The sequence below is a fragment of the Lithobates pipiens genome, unplaced genomic scaffold (genome assembly GCF_037356315.1).
Source record: "Lithobates pipiens isolate NorthernLeopardFrog02 unplaced genomic scaffold, aLitPip1_a1.2 Scaffold_16, whole genome shotgun sequence".
Classification (NCBI taxonomy): domain Eukaryota; kingdom Metazoa; phylum Chordata; class Amphibia; order Anura; family Ranidae; genus Lithobates; species Lithobates pipiens.
This window is the reverse complement of record NW_027507748.1, coordinates 134,515,665-134,534,875: the sequence shown is the minus strand read 5'-3', so window position 1 is coordinate 134,534,875 and position 19,211 is coordinate 134,515,665. Positions and strand designations below refer to the sequence as shown.

Below are 19,211 nucleotides of genomic sequence, written 5' to 3'. Positions count from 1 at the left end.
ATACTAGGACTGGACACTATGACTACCTCGTAATGTCCTTTGGTCTTTGCAACGCTCTTTCAGTTTCCAGAAATGTATTAACAATGTCCTCTGAGATATGCTGCAGCAAAGGTTGAGAGAGAACAACAAGTGTCAAAAGTTCCATTTGGGTGCAGGTCCAAGAATCCTTGCAACATGCCAGAGGGAGGTACAGACTCCATGCTGACCGCCGACACCTACCTGCGCCCTCCTACCAAAATTAGGGTCTGACTGTCTTCTCGTAACCTCCAACTCTGTGTTCCCTCACTAAAACTGGCACTTCAGTATATTGGGCCTTTCCGCATGCTCCCTAAGATTAACCCAGTGACCTACACATTAGATCTTCCTTCCAACATGCGATTTTCCAACGTATTCCATGTTTTCTTATTAAAACCTTTGGTGTGCAACCACTATACCACCTCGGTACCACACCCTCATCCAGTTTAGGTTGACAACCATCAGGAATATGAGATACAATCTATCATTGACTCCCATAGGTTTCGTGGACACATGCAATACCTTGTTCATTGGAGGGGTTACAGTCCGGAGGAATGCTCTCATCCTACGACATTCCTGCCCTCCTCCGTGCTTTCCATAGACCCTTTTCCCCTCAATCCTGGTGCCCCTCCGAGGGGGAGGGGTTGTTGAGGAGGGGGTACTGTCCGGGGTAGGCTCCTGCTATTCATTAGCAGGTTTTTTTTAAGTGCACAGAGGCTGCTCAGCTGTTGGTTAATTACCAATCACTCCATGTTTCCACAGTGACCTGGTTACCATACCTGCCTCATTAGTCCAGTCTACACACAGCCCCTGTTTGGCTAGTTAAACATTCTCATTCCCACCACGCCCTCGCATGGTTAACATCTCCAGTGTGTTCCTGCTTGTGTTCCTGTGTATGACTTGGTCTGGGTGACTTCTCTTCTGATTTCTGCTCCTGACAACACTGACTTCTGGTTCCCTGATCTTGGCTCATCTGATTACCCACTCTGGCTTCCAAACTCTGGCTTCTGTTTTTGACTACGTTCCTGAACTGTTGTTATTTTTGCTATTACATTAAAGGTGTGATTTCAACTGCATTTTTTGTCTCTTCCTGGTTCATGGTTCCCGATACACTAAAAATTATTGAACTCGGGTTGTAGATTTAGCATCATCCCCAGGTAACAATCCTAATTTCAGTCTTTCTTTATGGTGGAGTCGTCTTCCAGGATGTAGGATCTTCCAGACTGCTTCTTGCTTTTTGGAGTCCTGCAAATTAGCCTTTTTTCCCCCGAGCACATGGCTGTGTTTCAAGTCCTGTTCCCTATTTCCTGCCCACATAACTTTCTGTCCTGAGTTTCATGAGCCAGTCCAATTAGTTAATTAGTACATGAATAGGGGAAGTGCAGCTTCCACCTATGTTTATGCTATAAAATTCACTAAAATAACAACACCGAGGCACAGATCAGGTGTTTTGACTTTGTGCTGACTCTAGTTGTTGCATGTTTTTAACTGGCTAGGGACTAGAAAGTAATTAACCACTTGCCGACTAGCCACCATCATTATACCGCGGTAGGTCGGCTCGTTCCCACAAATCGCCGTACCTGTACCTCAGCTCCTTTAAGAGCCATAGCAGTCGTGCATTTTTATAGCACTGATTGTTGTATAAATGTCAATGATCCCAAAAAAGTGTCCAAACTGTCCACCGAAATGTCACAGTCCCCCTAAAAAACGCAGATCGCTGCCATTACTAGTAAAAAAATCAAATAAAAATGCCATAAATCTTTCAATATACGCTTATTAACATTTTTTTACCAAAAATATGTAGAAAACCTATCGGCCTAAACTGATGAAGACTTTTATTTTTTTTATTTTTTTTAATTTTGGGATATTTATAGCAAAAAATATATATATTTTTTTCAAAGTTGTCGCTAATTTGTTTGTTTATAGCGTAAAAAATAAAAACCGCAGAGGTGATCAAATACCACCAAAAGAAAGCTCTATTTGTGAGAAAAAAAGGACGTCAATTTTGTTTGGGTGCAACGTCGCTCGACCGCGCAATTGTCAGTTAAAGCGACGCAGTGCCGTATCGCAAAAAATGGCCTGGTCATTAAGGAGGAAAATCTTCCGAGGCTGAAGTGGTTAAAGTGGCTGTACACCTCTACAATGAAAAATGAACAAAGCATATCCTTCTATAGTGTACTTGCCTCAATTCAAAGCATCTAGTGTGAATCTTGTGTGCTCTTCTTCCTCTGCTACCTACTGTCACTTCTAACAGTTCATCTGGACACCAAGCAATCCCAGGGGACACTCCCCTCCAGCAACCAGCAGGTGATTGACAGCCTCAGCTGTGCATGTCTCCCTGTGAGATTGTGTAGACTTGGAGGGCATTCTTGCCACTCAAGTTCAGATTACACTTAGCACTGTGCTATGTGCCATGCAGTGTGCGACATCAGATGGGGGGGGGGGGGGTTGTTGAAGAAAGTACAGGATGCACGTCCATAGTTCACCTTTATCAAAAAACTCCCTATGCAGGTAAGGAATGTAGATAAAAACAAACTGTGCAGCGTTGACCAAAGTTGAATAATGCCCTTAATATACAGTATCTCACAAAAGTGAGTACACCCCTCACATTTTTGTAAATATTTTAGTATATCTTTTCATGTGACAACGCTGAAGAAATTACGCTTTGCTACAATGTAAAGTAGTGATTGTACAACTTGTATAACAGTCTAAATTTGCTGTCCCCTCAAAATAGCTCAACACACGGCTATTAATGTCTAAACCGCTGGCAACAAAGTGAGTACACCCCTAATGTCCAAATGAAAATGTCCAAAATGGGCCCAATTAGCCTTTCCCCCCCCGAAGTCATGTGACTTATTAGTGTTACAAGGTCTCAGATATGAATGGGGAGAAGGTGTGTTAAATTTGGTGTTGTTGCTCTTACTCTCTCATACTGGTCCTTGAAAGATCAACATGACACCTCATGGCAAAGATCTCTCAGAGGATCTGAAAAAAAGAATTGTTGCTCTACATAAAGATGGCCTAGGCTATAAGAAGATTGCCAAAGCCTGAAACTGAGCTACAGGACGGTGGCCAAGACCATGCAGAGGTTTAACATGACAGGTTTCACTCAGAACAGGCCTCGCCATTGGTCGACCAAAGAAGTTGAGTTCACAATGTCTTCGAGAAATAGACGTATGAGTGCTGCCAGCATCGCTTCAGAGGTTGAGGGGGGTGGGGGGTCAGCCCGTTAGTGCTCAGACCATGCGCCGCACATTGCATCAAATTGGTCTGCATGACTGCCGTCACAGAAGGAAGCCTCTTCTAAAGATGATGCACAAGAAAGCCCGCAAACAGTTTGCTGAAGACAAGCAGACTAAGGACATGGATTACTGGAACCATGTCCTGTGGTCTGATGAGACCAAGATAAAAGTATTTAGTTCAGATGGTGTTAAATGTGTGTGGTGGCAACCAGGTGAGGAGTACAAAGACAAGTGTGTCTTGCCTACAGTTAAGCATGGTGGTGGAAGTGTCATTGTCTAGGGCTGCATGAGTGCTGCCGGAACTGGGGAGCTACAGTTCATTGAGGGAACCATGAATGACATATTGAAGCAGTGCACGATCCTCTCTTTTTGGAAACTGGACCGCTGGGCAGTATTCCAACATGATAACAACCCAAAATACTCCTCCAAGACGACCACTGCCTTGCTAAAGAAACGGAGGGTAAAGGTGATGGACTGGCCAAGCATGTCTCCAAACCTAAACCCTATTGAGCATCTGTGGGGCATCCTCAAACAGAAGGTGGAGGAGTGCAAGGTCTCTAAGGCCCCATACACACTATCAGTTTTTCTGCTGAGTTTTTCCCTCAGATTTACCAAAACCACATAATATGAGGTCAAACCTTAGGCGTTTCAATGTGTATGTAATCAGGCAGGCCCTTCTACTACATGGTTTTGGTAAACCTGAAGGAAAAAATCAGCAGATAATCTGATAGTGTGTATGGGGCTTAACATCCACCAGCTCCGTGATGTCAGGACTCCAGCTCTGGTGAACTCCATGCCCAAGAGGGTTAAGGTAGTGCTGGAAAATAATGGTGGCCACACAAAATATTGAAACTTTTGGGCCCAATTTGGACATTTTCACTTAGGTGTGTACTCACTTTTGTTGCCAACAGTTTAGACATTAATGGCTGTGTGTTGAGTTATTTTTAGGGGAAAGCAAATTGACCCTGTTACACAAGCTGTACACTCACTGCTTTACATTGTAGCAAAGTATAATTTCTTCAGTGTTGTCACGTGAAAAGATATAATAAAATATTTACAAAAATATAAGGGGTGTACTCACTTTTGTGAGATACTGTAGGTGTAGGCTATTTACATATCTCATGAATTCTGACCCAAAAACTCCTAGGACGTTGCCAAGAGACACCTAGCTGTTACTGCTCACCTTCGCAGGAGCAAGCACTTTCTCTAATTCAAACCCCCTCACATGTATTTTCTCTTGCCGATGCAGTAGCTCTGAGCTCAGCGTATGAGAGCTCACTCTTGTGATGGCGAAGGTGAACAGTAACAGCTATGTGTCTCTAATGCCGCGTACACACAACCGGACTTTTTGGCAGACTAGGTCCGCCGCTCTTCCCGACAGACTTTCAGCGGAGTTCTGATGGACTTTCCAAACGAACGGACGTGGCCACACACGAACGGACTAAGTCCATTCGTAAGTCAGTTCGCTTTAAACGTGATGATGTAAACGGGACTAAACGAGGAAGTTCAATAGCCAGTAGCCAATAGCTTCCCTTGCATGTATTTGGTCTGTCGGACCAGCACACAGACGTATGGTTTTCCCGATTTTAGTCTGTCGGAATTAAGTCCATCGGAAAGATTTGAAACATGTTCTATTTCTAGGTCTGTTGGATTTATTTTTCGAAAAACGATCAGACTAGCCCACACACGATCGGATTGTCCGACGGACTAATCGCTTTGGACCTAGTCTGCTGGAAAGTCCGATCGTGTGTAAGTGGCATTAGAAACATCCTTAGCAATGTTTTTGGAGTTTTCAGTCAGATTTCATGAGGTATAAAAAAATAACTATACCTATAGCAAGGGCATTATTTAACTTTTGTGAAAGTGGCACAGCTTGTTTTTCTCTACAGACATCCCTTATCTGCATAGGCAGTTTTTAGATAAAGGTGATCTAACCCTTTAAACTTCACAAAATAACACTTCATTCAAGTCTGTATAGCAGAATGTTGCAAAGCGCTGTGGTGCGGTGACATGTGGTGATATGTGTGGTGAGCTGTGCTGCAAAAAATTGCACCATGTCACAGCCATAGCATTATAGTGTGATCAGGACAGTTAGGTGATTATTGTGTTCTATGTGGCATTGACCTGCGTTGATCTTTTGCAGAACCAGCCCTTTTTTTTTTACGTGTTTTTAGAGAAACCAGTAATGGGAACATAAACATGAAGACAACAAGGCTCCTCCTTACTAGTGAAAAGTTTGGTTGATCAGAAAGGTTGTCCAGTTAGCAGACTGAAGCACAACACACAGGAAACTAAGTGAGAAGTAGCTTTTCTTCTGAACGTGTAGCCCAGCAGCAGTGGTTAGAAGGCTCAGGCAGAGAATTAGCTGACAACCTCCTCCTTCTCTCCTCATCTGTCTCTGCTGAGTACAGTGCAGAGGTCGTTGCTAGAGACGCCAAGACGAGCTGTAGCTGCACAGATGTTCCGAAGAAAACGCAGCGTTTCTTTTGGAGGATATGGCTGGTGGGTTTCATTATTTAATTTGCTTTTTATATATGCACACATTTTTGTTGGCTTCACTTAGGACCACTTTAATATTTCTGTATTTGTATTTAAATGTAGGGTTTAGACTTATTTTTATGTGGTGTTCATGCATTTCATTGTGGCATGTTTTTGTATTTTAAAATACATTTTTGATATGCAAATTCCAAGGAAAATGGGCTATCCTTGCTTTTAATTCCCAGCTATGTTATATACAAAACACACTATAAGTTTTTTTTAAATGCAGTAACCTTGTCTCCTACGATTGATGTGCTTACATTAACTACAGTGATGCTGCAGAAAGCAGACTGTACTAATGAAAACTGGTATAGAGAAGTATGTATGTGTGCTACATTCCAGTTTTGGTGTACAAAAAAGGTAATTAAAGGAAACTATATATTTTATTTTATTTTTATTATTATTTTTTTTTTTTTTTTTATATTTATTATTTTTTATTTATTTTTATTATATATATATATATATATATATATATATATATATATATATATATATATATATATATATATATATATATATAGAGAGAGAGAGAGAGAAGAGAGAGAGAGAGAGAGAGAGAGAGAGAGAGAGAGAAATAACGATGCAGATTGCTGCACAAAATTCCTTTATTTCCAAAAAAGGATTACATCAGATAGAAATATCAAAAAGTACCAGGTACAACTGGCAGTCGATGTTTCGGGCTATGAAGATAGTGCCCTTTCTCACAATCTCATATCTGCCTATATATATATATACAATACAGTCAGGGGCGTGTGAAGGAATTTGGGGGCCCCAAGCAAAATGGAGATGGAGGCCCCCCTCACCTCACGCACGCAAAGCCTACAGGAATCACAGCATAGCAATACAGTTTAAGTTCACCAACACTTTATATAAATAAAAAAGGTTAACAGTGCAAATACTGCTGTTGCATATAATGTGCATAAAATTTGAACGAGGGGCGTGGCCGGACCGGGGACAGCGATGGACGCTTGATCTATCTCCTCCGGCGCTCAGGGGAAGTTTTCGCCGCTCACAGGGCTTCAATCCGTCCATCCGACCATGGGAAAGGGAGACAGAACCGCTCCAGGATCCCGGGATGCCGCCGAGACAGGTCTGTCACCGCTGGCCAATATTCCAGCGATGTTCCGTCCGCCGCAAGGTGAAGGCCCAAAAGCCTCGGCCTCGCCTAAACAGGCCACCCCGCTCGGCGCCTCCGGAGGCGTGGCGGGCGGCGCGAACGGCCCGCAGGCCATAGAAAGAGACAATTTCCCCCCACTGCCTCAGGCTTTATCCCCCCAAGCCTCCCTAGCCCCTCAAGCCCTCAGTCTGGCTGATTTACAGGCAGTGGCTCTGGACATAAAAGCCACCCTGTCTGCTGCCATCACTGACCTGAGAGCTGACATACAGCATGTGGCAGCTAGAATGGGATCTGTGGAACAAACTACATCCCGCCACTCTGATGCCCTGAAACAAATACAAAGAGCTTCAGACAACCACTTGAGTCACTTAATAGAGATGCATCGCCACATTGAAGACCTCGACAACAGGGGCAGGCGTCACAACATTAGAATCCGCGGAGTCCCCGAGACCACAGATCAAATCCCTGTAATACAGACGGCAACCGCCATCTTCAATGAGATGCTGGAGAGGCCCCCAGACTCCCCAATTGATTTTGAACGGGCCCACCGCGCTCTCCGTCCAAGGGGAAGGGACACTGACCCGCCGACAGACATAGTTTGCTGCCTGGTAAATTTTCCGCTAAAGGAAGCCATTCTAAAAAAAGCCAGAGAAAGAAATAGAGTCCTCTTCAACGGTCATGAAATCTAATTATTCCAGGACCTCTCCAACATTACTTTACAGCAACGCAGGGCCCTGCGTCCATTACTTGACCAACTCCGGACCAGAGGCATCCCCTATAGGTGGAAATTCCCTTTCTGCCTATCTGCAACTTGGAGAGGCCACACAGCGTTCCTACGCACTCCCGAAGACCTGCAATCATTTTGCGAATCGCTCAACATCCCCGTAACAGATGTACCTGACTGGTACAATTCATTCCAGATCCATGACACATGGGTTGAAGTGGCAACCAACATGACTCCCAGAACGCAAAGAAACAGGGATCGACGTCGTAGATCTCCGTCAGCACAACACCATGGAAGAAGAGCAGACCAAGGAAGTCCAGTCATCTCCCCACCCAGAAGGAGAGACCGTATCGACAGGCAAGATTCAATGGACACCTAGATGGCTGCTCCATGCCTCTCTCAAACAACTCCAGCTCATCTGCTACCTATCTACTCCTGGTCTACCACCGCCACCATACAACTCTTACCACTTTTTCTTTCACAAGTGTATTGCCAATACAAGGCTCCAACCCCGTTACTCTCTACACATTTATGGACACGATAGTCCTTTATAGAGACAAGGTTTAAACTTGTATTGGGTTTGGTTGTCAGGCCTGGTTCTTTTGAGTTATGTATAGGCCTCTAACCCCCCTTTCTTTTTTCTTTTTTTGTTCTTTGCTTCAATACTCTCTATTTCAATGCCTTAATGGGTTAAGACTCTCTTTGCTTACTAAAGCGGTTTTTATCCCATGGGACCCGCTCTTGGAAATGCATATGTAATAGCATCGCTGAGGGAGCTCTTTTAATCTGATTAATGTTCCTCCGAATGTTCATTTTTTGAAGGTTTTTCTGCTTTTCAAGTTTCAGGTTTTTCACTGTTAACAAAATTTCTGTCTTAGTTATCAATACTCTTAACCAGGTGGATGTTGGTGATTGGTTAGCACCTGGAGTTACAGTCACTAATTCCTTATTGGTACTTAAGATGATCTGACGTGTGGAGGGTCCTTCCGGTCCACACTTTTATTGGATACGGAAAAACCAATACATATCTGTTTGCTAGAGATACAGCTACACCCTTTTATCTCAGTCCAGCTCATAATACTCTATAATGGGGGACAAAACTATAGGTCGCTCACCTCAGAGCAGATTCTACCGCGGCCTGGGGGGACTCTCGATACGTCACCTCTCTTCTCCATTTAAGATGTGAATGAATATTTCTGGAATGGTTCCTTACTGACCTAATATACCGCACAATTTGGTTAAATAATACTCCTAATTAGGATTACCCATCCATGGGTAAAAGGGTTACATCTATCAGCTCACTTGCTGTTAAAAAACTTTCATAGTGGTTTCATGTCTCTAGATCAGAGGTCCGCACTGTATTAATTCCTTTCCAGTCTCTCTACAGGAGATCATTCTCTCCCACACCTCATTTCTATAGCGATAGCTCTAGCCGTCTATTCGCAAAAACTAAGATACAGTTACATCATCCCTTTCCCCATATCTCTACACCTTAACCCTGTCATCTATAAATTTATTATGCCCTTAGGAACTCCCTGGGCGCCGGGCCCTCCCAACAGATAAGAAACTTATCACTTTGTGATATCATTTTTAATCACCAGACTGTACCTCATTTGGTCATAGAACCCACACAAGGAGTGGTTCCCTTCACCCCTCCTTGACCTTACCGGCATATATATATATAGGTAGGCTTAGCAGGTCTAACCCTCCCTCCGGTTTGTACTCTCTGTACCTGTCATAGGTACGACACCTACCCTCTAACACCCCCCCCCTTTTCACCCCTCTTTAAACCCCCCCCCCCCTTTTTTTTTTTTTTTTTCAACATGCCTTCTCAAAGATATACCTAAATTCTCAGATAGTCGATTTCCCACGTTTTTTCACTCCACCAACCCTGAGGGGAAGACAAAAGGAGTTTCTATCCTTATATCAAAACATACTCCTTTCCAGATAAAAGATACAATGATTGATCCTGAGGGAAGATTTATCTTTCTCAAAGGCGTAGTGGCATCTCATCCGATCACGATCGCCAATATCTACGCCCCTAACTCAAAACAGGTTACCTTCTTCCGCAAAATTAAGGATCTACTAACAAATTTTGCTTCAGGCATCCTAATACTTGGCGGAGACTTTAATGTCCCCCTCAACCCTTTGGCTGACAACTCAAATGGCTCCTCGAGTCTTCCTTTCAGGGCTTTAAAACAAATCAAACTCCAATTGCAATCACTAACACTACATGACACCTGGAGAACCCTCAATCCTCAAGCCAGAGACTATACCTATTTCTCAGCAATCCATCAAAAGTATTCGAGAATTGATTATTTCTATATTACACAAGCTGACCTCTCACTCATCACGAACACGACAATAGAGCCCATGATTCTATCGGATCATCACCCAATCTCACTATCCTTGACTTTCCCAGAAAAAAACTCTATAAAAAAACTCTATAACTAAAACATGGAGACTAAACACCACCGTACTGAAGGACCCAATAGACATTGATCGCTTTCGAGATACACTTAGTGACTATTTTGCCCGTAATGACACTGCTGACACTACTAAGATCATCCAATGGGAAGCCCACAAAAGTGTCATTAGGGGTGAGTTCATAAAGAAATTGACCCAACTTAAAAAGGAAAAACAAAATAAAATCAAATCCTTAATAGATCGCATCCATGTGCTTGAATTACAACACAAGAAGACCGTGGCTGTCTCCGCCTTCGAGGAGTTGACTAGAGCTAGAGAGCTTCTTACGGAAGAATTGAATCTTAAGGCTAAAAGACAATATATATTACGACACAAAATTTATTACGAGCAAGGTAATAAAAGTGGGAAAATGCTTGCGAGAGCAGTTCAGAGTAAGAAAGCCTCATCCACCATACATCATATAACTGACAACCGAGGAAAGTCGTACTCTTCGAACGAGGAGATAGCCACCCAATTTGAACAATATTACCAAACTCTGTATAATATCCCGCCCAATCCTAAATCCCCCCTTAACGCGGAAGCCAGATCAAAATTGATTCAAAGTTATCTGGAGGAACATAGTCCACCCGAAATCGCAAGAAACATTGCCCAGGAACTCGAATCCCCCATTAATGGCGATGAATTCGATAAGGCCTTGAAAGACATGAAAGTAGGCAAAGCCCCCGGTCCAGACGGTCTCCCATTACAATACTACAAAACCTTTTTCGACATTCTCAAACCCAAATTCTTGCAAACCTTCCAATCACTATACTCAGAAAAAAATCCCCCCAAACAGCTCTTGGAAGCGCATATAACAGTAATTCCCAAGGAAGGAAAAGACCCATCACTTGTAACAAACTATCGCCCAATCTCCTTAATAAATGTAGATATCAAAATATACGCGAAAATTCTGGCCAATAGATTGCTACCCCTACTGACCTCCTTAATTTCCCTTGACCAGGTGGGATTCATCCCCGGCAGAGAAGGCCGAGACAATACCATCAAGGCCTTGAACATACATAATTGGCTAACTTCTAAAAAAAAAACAGGGCTTCTTTTTATCACTTGATGCAGAAAAGGCGTTCGACAGAGTGGCCTGGGACTTTATTGATGCAGTCCTTAAAAATATTGGCATAATGCCCCGGATGAGAGCATATATCGCTGCATTGTACTCTAATCCAACTGCACGCGTACGCACTAATGGCCACCTGTCGAACGCCTTTAACCTCAAAAATGGGACGAGACAAGGTTGCCCCCTGTCCCCGTTGCTTTTTGTCCTCACCTTAGAGCCGCTCTTAAACAAAATTAGATCCAACCCAAATATTAAAGGCATCGAGATTAAAGACCGCTCCTACAAAGTAGCCGCCTTTGCGGACGATATGTTACTCTTTCTATCACAACCCTTGGTCTCCATACCCAATCTAGTTAAAGAACTTGAAACATATCAACTATTATCTAATTTAAAAATGAATCACTCCAAATCGGTAGCACTAAATATTTCATTGCCCCTCAAAGATGTAGAATTATGCAAACAAAATTTCCCATTCACCTGGTCCCCCAACCAAATTACATATCTTGGAATAGAGATACCCTCCTCCCTAAAAGACTTATTCAAACTTAATTTTCTACCCCTACTAAGGAAATCACAAGACGACCTTAAACGTTGGAACTCTCTAAACATCTCATGGTTTGGGAGGGCCTCTCTATTAAAAATGACCATTCTTCCCAGATTCCTTTATGCCATGCAAACGATCCCCATTAGATTGCCGTCCTCCTTCTTTGCCTCCTTCCGCAAAGCTTGTTCCACCTTTATTTGGAGGGGTAAACCTCCCAGAATCAAATATGCCAGACTGATCCTCCCAAAAAACAAAGGAGGAATTGCGCTTCCTGATCTAAAAAAATACCACCAAGCAACTATACTCACGCGAATTGTAGATTGGAACTTACATCAATCTGTCAAAGATTGGGTATCATTAGAACAGGCCCAATTTCCATATTCAATCACCCACTTACCATGGATAGACCCTAAATACCTTCAAAAAGAAATTAAATCACACCCCCTTATTGGACCCACGATAGCAATCTTTCATGACACTTACAAGATTGGAGACCCCACCCCTTGGATTAGTCCCTTAACGCCTCTTCGGAATAACCCTGATTTCCCCCCAGGAAACACCTCAAACTCTTTCCTGGCTAATTGGCCCCACAATACGGTGCTAATTAAACACTTTATCCACAAGGGGGTATTTTTATCCCTCGAGGAAATCAATAAGTAGTGATGGACGAACGTTTCGCCCGGCGGTCGTTTCGCGGCGAATTTCCGACATTCACGGTCCGCACGTTCGAACGCCTTTTTCCGTCGTTCGCCGCGGCGGACTTACGTGTTTAATGTATACAAGAACTTTAACCTTTGGTGACACGTTTATCATGTGATACAGGACAGCCAATTGAGACATGACAGCACATGGACACTTGTACATTCCCCCTAACCTATAAATACACCCGATCCGGTGGCCATTTTACATTCTTTCTTCTGTTACGATAGGGACAGGTTCCTGTGTGGAGTAGGGAGAGATAAACCACTAGCTATTTGGTACACAAAAGTTCTTTTCAGGACTGGTATAGGTGTTAGGTGTTGATAGGTTTGCTGTGCTGCTGATTCTTGCAGCAGCCTGAGTGTCTTTTGTTAGTTTAGAGAAAGGGAAAGGACGGTGTATGCTACAGGGACAGCCAGATTAGTCTTTCATCATCATCATCATCATCATCATCATTAGCTGTTACTATCAAGGTCCACAAAAGAGCTGTTCCAGTAACCACTAATCGTTCTCTTTTTTTGCCAATTTGTATAGGGACAGGAAGGAAGCAGTGTTGTCAGGCAGTGAGGGTAATTTTAAAGACTTGCTGTTATTATTAGTTCCACAAAGGTTCTTTTCAGGACTGGTATCAGTGGTACAGTAATAGGCTTGTACATGTATAATATTCTTTCTTCCAAATATAGAAAGGATATTATACTTGACTGCTGCCCTTCTGCTGCAGTCTGCTAAACATTCACAACTCACTTGTTCCACAAAAGTTCTTATAAGGACTGGTAACTTGGTATAGGGTGCTACGGTACATAGGCTTGAGTGCGGTACAGTCTGCTGTTCTGTAAGGACCGCTATCGGTCCACAATAGATAGGGTTGACGTGCACCACTGCTGACCGCTGCCCTATACTGCAGCAGTCCTTCAGCGGTATAGGGACTGACGTACAGTCTGCTAATCACTAACACACAACCTGCTTGTTCCACAAAAGTTCTTATAAGGACTGGTAACTTGGTATAGGGTGCTACGGTACATAGGCTTGAGTGCGGTACAGTCTGCTGTTCTGTAAGGACCGCTATCGGTCCACAATAGATAGGGTTGACGTGCACCACTGCTGACCGCTGCCCTATACTGCAGCAGTCCTTCAGCGGTATAGGGACTGACGTACAGTCTGCTAAACACTAATACACAACCTGCTTGGTCCACAAAAGTTCTTATAAGGACTGGTAACTTGGTATAGGGTGCTACGGTACATAGGCTTGAGTGCGGTACAGTCTGCTGTTCTGTAAGGACCGCTATAGGTCCACAATAGATAGGGTTGACGTGCACCACTGCTGACCGCTGCCCTATACTGCAGCAGTCCTTCAGCGGTATAGGGACTGACGTACAGTCTGCTAAACACTAATACACAACCTGCTTGGTCCACAAAAGTTCTTATAAGGACTGGTAACTTGGTATAGGGTGCTACGGTACATAGGCTTGAGTGCGGTACAGTCTGCTGTTCTGTAAGGACCGCTATCGGTCCACAATAGATAGGGTTGACGTGCACCACTGCTGACCGCTCACCTATACTGCAGCAGTCCTTCAGCGGTATAGGGACTGACGTACAGTCTGCTAATCACTAACACACAACCTGCTTGTTCCACAAAAGTTCTTATAAGGACTGGTAACTTGGTATAGGGTGCTACGGTACATAGGCTTGAGTGCGGTACAGTCTGCTGTTCTGTAAGGACCGCTATCGGTCCACAATAGATAGGGTTGACGTGCACCACTGCTGACCGCTGCCCTATACTGCAGCAGTCCTTCAGCGGTATAGGGACTGACGTACAGTCTGCTAAACACTAATACACAACCTGCTTGGTCCACAAAAGTTCTTATAAGGACTGGTAACTTGGTATAGGGTGCTACGGTACATAGGCTTGAGTGCGGTACAGTCTGCTGTTCTGTAAGGACCGCTATAGGTCCACAATAGATAGGGTTGACGTGCACCACTGCTGACCGCTCACCTATACTGCAGCAGTCCTTCAGCGGTATAGGGACTGACGTACAGTCTGCTAATCACTAACACACAACCTGCTTGTTCCACAAAAGTTCTTATAAGGACTGGTAACTTGGTATAGGGTGCTACGGTACATAGGCTTGAGTGCGGTACAGTCTGCTGTTCTGTAAGGACCGCTATCGGTCCACAATAGATAGGGTTGACGTGCACCACTGCTGACCGCTGCCCTATACTGCAGCAGTCCTTCAGCGGTATAGGGACTGACGTACAGTCTGCTAAACACTAATACACAACCTGCTTGGTCCACAAAAGTTCTTATAAGGACTGGTAACTTGGTATAGGGTGCTACGGTACATAGGCTTGAGTGCGGTACAGTCTGCTGTTCTGTAAGGACCGCTATAGGTCCACAATAGATAGGGTTGACGTGCACCACTGCTGACCGCTGCCCTATACTGCAGCAGTCCTTCAGCGGTATAGGGACTGACGTACAGTCTGCTAAACACTAATACACAACCTGCTTGGTCCACAAAAGTTCTTATAAGGACTGGTAACTTGGTATAGGGTGCTACGGTACATAGGCTTGAGTGCGGTACAGTCTGCTGTTCTGTAAGGACCGCTATCGGTCCACAATAGATAGGGTTGACGTGCACCACTGCTGACCGCTCACCTATACTGCAGCAGTCCTTCAGCGGTATAGGGACTGACGTACAGTCTGCTAATCACTAACACACAACCTGCTTGTTCCACAAAAGTTCTTATAAGGACTGGTAACTTGGTATAGGGTGCTACGGTACATAGGCTTGAGTGCGGTACAGTCTGCTGTTCTGTAAGGACCGCTATCGGTCCACAATAGATAGGGTTGACGTGCACCACTGCTGACCGCTGCCCTATACTGCAGCAGTCCTTCAGCGGTATAGGGACTGACGTACAGTCTGCTAAACACTAATACACAACCTGCTTGGTCCACAAAAGTTCTTATAAGGACTGGTAACTTGGTATAGGGTGCTACGGTACATAGGCTTGAGTGCGGTACAGTCTGCTGTTCTGTAAGGACCGCTATAGGTCCACAATAGATAGGGTTGACGTGCACCACTGCTGACCGCTCACCTATACTGCAGCAGTCCTTCAGCGGTATAGGGACTGACGTACAGTCTGCTAATCACTAACACACAACCTGCTTGTTCCACAAAAGTTCTTATAAGGACTGGTAACTTGGTATAGGGTGCTACGGTACATAGGCTTGAGTGCGGTACAGTCTGCTGTTCTGTAAGGACCGCTATCGGTCCACAATAGATAGGGTTGACGTGCACCACTGCTGACCGCTGCCCTATACTGCAGCAGTCCTTCAGCGGTATAGGGACTGACGTACAGTCTGCTAATCACTAACACACAACCTGCTTGTTCCACAAAAGTTCTTATAAGGACTGGTAACTTGGTATAGGGTGCTACGGTACATAGGCTTGAGTGCGGTACAGTCTGCTGTTCTGTAAGGACCGCTATCGGTCCACAATAGATAGGGTTGACGTGCACCACTGCTGACCGCTCACCTATACTGCAGCAGTCCTTCAGCGGTATAGGGACTGACGTACAGTCTGCTAATCACTAACACACAACCTGCTTGTTCCACAAAAGTTCTTATAAGGACTGGTAACTTGGTATAGGGTGCTACGGTACATAGGCTTGAGTGCGGTACAGTCTGCTGTTCTGTAAGGACCGCTATCGGTCCACAATAGATAGGGTTGACGTGCACCACTGCTGACCGCTGCCCTATACTGCAGCAGTCCTTCAGCGGTATAGGGACTGACGTACAGTCTGCTAAACACTAATACACAACCTGCTTGGTCCACAAAAGTTCTTATAAGGACTGGTAACTTGGTATAGGGTGCTACGGTACATAGGCTTGAGTGCGGTACAGTCTGCTGTTCTGTAAGGACCGCTATCGGTCCACAATAGATAGGGTTGACGTGCACCACTGCTGACCGCTCACCTATACTGCAGCAGTCCTTCAGCGGTATAGGGACTGACGTACAGTCTGCTAATCACTAACACACAACCTGCTTGTTCCACAAAAGTTCTTATAAGGACTGGTAACTTGGTATAGGGTGCTACGGTACATAGGCTTGAGTGCGGTACAGTCTGCTGTTCTGTAAGGACCGCTATCGGTCCACAATAGATAGGGTTGACGTGCACCACTGCTGACCGCTGCCCTATACTGCAGCAGTCCTTCAGCGGTATAGGGACTGACGTACAGTCTGCTAAACACTAATACACAACCTGCTTGGTCCACAAAAGTTCTTATAAGGACTGGTAACTTGGTATAGGGTGCTACGGTACATAGGCTTGAGTGCGGTACAGTCTGCTGTTCTGTAAGGACCGCTATAGGTCCACAATAGATAGGGTTGACGTGCACCACTGCTGACCGCTCACCTATACTGCAGCAGTCCTTCAGCGGTATAGGGACTAAGAGTTTTGTCACAGGGTCATTTAAAAAATGACATGCAGAGGAAGAGGCAGGCCCTTCCGCAGGGGTGGTAGGGGTAGGGCAGGAGCAACAGGCTTGAGCCAAAGTGGGAAGTTGCAGAAGGTGCGTTCAATTACTTTAAAGGATGCACCAGACTTGGTTGAGTGGCTCGCTCAGCCTTACTCTTCTGCACCCTCCTCATCCTCTCGATCTGCACCCTCTTCTTCACTCTCTGCTATGTGCACCCCCAAAGACAGTACCACCAACAACACGACCACCACCACCACCACCACATACCTTCCGCTTGAGTCACTGGAATTATTTTCCGATCCATATCAAGAGGACATTTCTGATGCGCAGCCACTCTTGGTATTGGATCAGGAAGAGGAGGTAGCAACAAGCGCTACTCAGCAGTCTGACGCCAGTACCCAGATCAGCCCAAGGAGGAGGTTGGTCCCCGGTGTTGCTGCCTACTCCGAGATCTCTACTTATAGCGGTGGGGAAGGTGACGTTGATGATGACGTGTCTAGTGATGTCACGTGGGTGCCCACAAGAGAGGAAGAGGAGGGGAGTTCAGAGGGAGATATGGACCAGCAGATAGGGAGGAGAAGCAGCAATGACTTACATTGCACAGCAGGGACAAAGCAGACTGCAAATGTATCAGGAGCGAGTCATCGACCATGTACGGTCACATCTGGCGCTCCCAGGACACCGGCACATGGCTCCGCAGTGTGGGCTTTTTTTAACGTGTCCGCTGCTGACAATAGCGTTGCCATCTGCAATCTTTGCAGTCAACGCGTTAGTCGCGGTAAGCCCAATACTCACCTAGGGACGACCGCCTTAAGAAGGCACATGAGCAGCCATCACCGAGCCCAGTGGGAGCAACGGAACACACAAAGCCACACTGCAGGCTCTCACCGTCCAGCCTCGTCTTCTACTTCTCCTTCTCCTCTCTCCTCACAATTGTCCTCCACTCCACCTTCCATCACGCCAAGCTCACATTTTTCTGCAAAAAGGCAGGCTTCCGTGGGCCTAATGTTTGAGCGTAAAAAAATGATGATGCCGGATAACCCTCTTGCCCAACGGTTGGCGGCTGGCTTGTCAGAACTCATAGCCCGCCAACTACTGCCATATAAACTGGTGGACTCGGAGGCCTTTCGCAAATTTGTGGCCATTGGAACACCACAATGGAAGGTCCCAGGAAGGAAGTATTTCTCAGAGAAGGGCATCCCAGAGCTATATGGCCATGTTCAGCGGCAAGTGAATGTATCTCTGGCACACAGTGTCGGTGCCAAGATACATCTGACCACAGACACGTGGTCTAGCAAACACGGGCAGGGAAGGTATATCAGTTTTACTGCCCACTGGGTGAACCTTCTGACGGCCGTCAAGCATGTAACCCGTGGCACCCGTGTAGATTTGGTTTTACCGCCACGGATTGCATGCAGGCCTGACTCTTCTTCTCCTCCTCCTACTCCATCCTCCTCCCTCTCCTCCTCAGCTGCCTCCTCCTTTTCCGCTGCTAGCGTCTCTTCCACTGCACCGCCCAAGCTCCCCAGAACCTATTCCACATGCCAGGTGAGACGTTGCCATGCCGTGCTGCGTCTGTTGTGCCTGGAAGCAAAGAGCCACACTGGCCCGGCACTCCTTTCAGCTTTGCGTTCACAGGCAGATGAGTGGCTAACACCGCTCAATTTGACAGTTGGTAAAGTGGTGTGTGACAACGGTGCCAATCTGCTTAGCGCATTGAAACAGGGCAAAATCACGCACGTGCCGTGCATGGCACACGTCTTAAACTTGGTCGTGCAGCGATTCCTTGTCAAATACCCTGGGGTCCAGGACATCTTGCGGCAGGCAAGGAAAATCTCGGCCCATTTCAGAAGATCTTACACGGCCATGGCTCGCCTTGCTGACATTCAGCGGCGACACCATCTGCCGGTCAGACGTCTTATTTGCGATTGCCCGACGCGATGGAACTCAACCTTCTATATGCTTGATAGGCTGCTCCAGCAGAAACGTGCAGTTAACGTCTACCTGTATGAACTCTGCGAAAGAAACGGTTCTGGGGAGCTGGGTTTTTTTTCACCGCGCCAGTGGCTGCTCATGCGCGACACATGCAGACTTCTGCGGCCATTTGAGGAGATCACCAAACTGGTCAGTCGCAGCCATGGCGCCATCAGTGACATGGTACCTTATGCCTTCTTTCTGGAGCGTGCATTGCGTCGTGTCATTGATCAGGCTGTGGAGGAGCAGGAGCGGGAAGATGAGGAAGTCGCAATGCTGGATGAATTCCCAGGGGGGGCTACTCTATCTGAGACAAGTCAACAACAGGAGTCTGATGAGGAGT

At 45.5% G+C, this 19,211-nt stretch overlaps 1 protein-coding gene across 2 annotated transcripts in view; it reads left to right on the top strand.

The window, feature by feature from the left end:
* Positions 1-19,211, top strand: part of RAP1GAP2 (RAP1 GTPase activating protein 2) — a 1,165,364-nt gene that overhangs the window by 281,115 nt on the left and 865,038 nt on the right. Inside the window, exon 1 of one of the 2 annotated variants that reach the window (XM_077480477.1) lies at positions 5,506-5,759. The exons of the other annotated variant lie outside the window; for it this stretch is intronic. Coding sequence (XP_077336603.1) covers positions 5,716-5,759 — 44 coding nt within the window. The 5' untranslated portion in view covers positions 5,506-5,715. Of the gene's footprint in view, positions 1-5,505; positions 5,760-19,211 lie in introns of those variants that run through there. 2 annotated transcript variants of the gene reach the window in all.